General features: G+C 29.9%; 1 protein-coding gene across 1 annotated transcript; it reads left to right on the top strand.

Moving 5' to 3' along the window:
* Positions 1 to 218: 218 nt before the first annotated feature.
* Positions 219 to 2460, top strand: LOC100573290 (zinc finger BED domain-containing protein 1-like). Its single transcript, XM_008180585.1, has 6 exons — positions 219 to 367; positions 432 to 489; positions 566 to 719; positions 1125 to 1445; positions 1511 to 1846; positions 1940 to 2460. The coding sequence occupies exons 1-6, from the start codon at positions 219 to 221 to the stop codon at positions 2458 to 2460; spliced, it is 1539 nt and encodes a 512-aa protein (XP_008178807.1).
* Positions 2461 to 3393: the final 933 nt, after the last annotated feature.

Here is a 3393-nt window from a genome sequence, read left to right as displayed (position 1 = left end):
TGGTAAGTACCAATATATTGTTATTATATTATTATTAGTTAATATCGCCTTCATATTAACTATTAAGGCGATATATTTTTTTAATATTAGTTAATACAATATTTACTTATATATCGAAACTCAAGTCATAACAATTTATATAACCATATATTTATGTAATCATTTATATTAATGAAAAATCAATTATAATTTAGGATTTTAGTCTTAATTCTTAAATCATGGCTCCCAGTAAACTTTGGCGATCGTTTACCAAAATTGATCAATATTCGGCATCATGTAATGAATGTAAACAAGTCATAAAAACGTCTGGTAACACATCCAACCTTAAAGCGCATTTAGATAAACGTTTAAAAAAAGCAGAAGCTGGGTTTGATGCCCCAAAAAGTAACAAACCTGTACAAAAAAAAAATGTCTAAATTTGTTTCCAACAGTGAAGCCTATAACAATACTTGCAGAAAAGATGTTTCAAATGATCCAGATGACCCAGATGTAAATAAAAAATTCTTATACTTTTTTTTATAAATATTTTAATGTTACCTAATTGATTTGTGAATTGTGCTTACAGTATGTTTTTCAAGATGATAGTAGCGCAGGCTGCGCAGCTGATATAAGTTCAATTGCAAGCTCGTCAAAAACAATAGTGTCTATTCCAAAGAGTTCTCCTAATCAGAGACAACAAAATATAAATCAAGTGTTCAAGCAAATTTCATCAATGTCTGGTAAAGTTTAATTTTGAATCGCTAACATTAAAATTGGTTTAAATACTAACTATACAACTATAAATACAACAGAGTGGATAATAATAATAATATTTTTTTTATAAAGTTTTTGCCTATTTTTAATTGAAATAAGAAGACTATTAGCTATCCATATTTTAATTGTATGGTTTTTTTTCAAATAAGCATCAATCTCCATTAAAAAACTATTAATAATTAATTTTGGTGACTTATAAAATCATATTATTTTATAATTTTGTAGGTTGAATTAATTTCATTAGAATTACAATGAGTTATAATATAATTTATTATGTATTTTTTAAGTTAAAAAAAATATTATAATAATAAATTAATATAATATGTATAATGTACATATAATACATTTTTCTATTAGATTTTTTTTTTTAGTCGGTGGAACACAACATAAATGCATAACAGATGCAATTGCATATTTTTTATGCAAAGATAATAAAGCCTTCTCAACCATCGAAGGAAAAGGCTTCAGAAATATGGTCAACAAATTAAATCCATTGTATAAAGTCCCTTGCAGGAATACTATTAAAACATATATTGACGATAAGTACAAAATTGTTGAATCTAAATTTCGGTTGGATTTAAAAACCATTTTAAATTTTTCTCTGACCACTGACATTTGGACGGACAGTCAACAGATGAAAAGTTTTTTAGGAATTACCATCCATTATATACAAAGCCTGTCAATGAAATCTGGTATGTATTCTTAGAAAAAGTAATTTCTAATAAAAACTGTCATTATATGTTTTTTTTTTTAACAGGAATTATAGGTGTCATAGAATTAAATGAATCTCATACAGCCAACTACATCAGCCAAGAAATGTTAAAATGCTTGAGTGAATGGGATATTCCTATAGACAAAATAATGGCTGTTGTATCTGATAATGGTGCAAACATCACAAAAGCGGTGAAAGATTCTTTTGGTACTTATAAGTATGTGCCTTGTTTCGCACATACAATTAACTTAATAGTTGAAAAGTCAATATCTAATACCACATCATTAATTGATTTATTATCAAATGTAAGAGAGATCGTGAAGCACTTTAAACGAAGCACATTCCTTAGTGATGAACTTAGAAAAAAACAGATTAATCAAGGTATATTAATTTATTATAGAAAATGTATGTTCTAAAAAATATATATTGAAAATTAACCTCACAAGGTTTATGTTTTTTTTTTTGTTTATTCAGGCATTAAAGATGGTGCAGTTAAGAAACTGATTCTCGATGTGAGCACCCGGTGGAATAGTGTATTTTATATGCTTCAAAGATTTGTCGAGCTCTCTAAAATTATTTCGGAAATAATGCTGACACGTCCAAACGGACCAGAAATGATATCAGCTAGACAGCTGCAAGAAATACATGATGTAATTTTGGTTTTGCGTCCACTGGAAATGGTCACAGCTGAGATGTCAGCGGAGAGTTATGTTACAATTAGTAAGGTTTTACCCATTGTTAGCTGTTTGAATAATGGTGTAAGTTCACAACTACCGAAGAGCGATGTAGGGGAAAGTTTAAAAAATGCTGTCATTGCCCAATTGAATAGGCGATTTGGTAATATTGAAATATTTAACCTTTGCCCCGTGGCCACATTGTTGGATCCACGTTTCAAAAATCTACATTTCAAGGACCCGGTCGCCTGTGCTAATGCCATAAAACACCTCAAGGAAATGGTTTCCAACAACCGCATGGTATTATCGTCTTCTTCTTAAGAGGAAGACACCAGTGAAAGTTCTAAAGTATTTAACCTCTGGGAATACCACCAAGGACTAGCCCATAAACGCTCTAGTTCAAGGGCGTCCAGCAGCAAGAAAACTAATAGTAATTCACCATCAGATCAACTTGTCATGAATTATCTGTCAGCACCAGTCAGTCCTTTAAAGCAAAATCCTTTAGAAACTTGGGAAGATATGAAATCGGTTTTTCCATTAATTTACATGGAAGCTCAAAAAGTATTTTGTGTTGTTGCGACGTCTGTTCCTTCCGAAAGCCTATTCTCCAAAGCTGGAGCTACTCTTTCCAAAGAAAGAAACAGGTAATTCATTTATTTTAATTGAATATATTATAAATTTATATATTTTGTATTATATTAATTATTTATTTGTTATTAGATTATTGGGCAAAAGACTTTTTAAGCTGTTGTTCCTGGGGTCTATTGATGGCTGTTATTGGCTTGATAATGTATAACTTTTTATTATTTAAGTTATTTTAGTAATTATAATAAATCATTAAAAATTTTCATGTTATTATGATATATATTAAAGTTATTAAGTTATTATTTTAATGTACATGTTATATTTTAAAATAAATGATAAAGTTACATTGAACTTAATAAATCATTCTAACTATATAATATTTGTATTATTATTTGTGTTATTTCATAACTGCCAAGTAATTCATTTTTATGGCACATATATTTATATATACTATACAAATTGTAGAAGTAAAAGTAATTGAAAATAGATCATCATAGATGATAGATAGATAGATCGGTGGAGGTGTCACCGACCACGTTCTTCATCCCCCCCACTTGTGACACCACGGGAGGGATGACGATCACCGCATCGTAAGGACGAAGAAGACCATACGGACAAGTACGAGACTGCTAGGGCGGCGGACTCCGGTCGGCCCGCCAAAAGACGAAC

This window comes from Acyrthosiphon pisum, unplaced genomic scaffold (genome assembly GCF_005508785.2).
Source record: "Acyrthosiphon pisum isolate AL4f unplaced genomic scaffold, pea_aphid_22Mar2018_4r6ur Scaffold_20541;HRSCAF=21335, whole genome shotgun sequence".
Lineage (NCBI taxonomy): Eukaryota > Metazoa > Arthropoda > Insecta > Hemiptera > Aphididae > Acyrthosiphon > Acyrthosiphon pisum.
The sequence above is the reverse complement of the archived record's forward strand: the minus strand, read 5'-3'. Positions and strand labels throughout refer to the sequence as shown.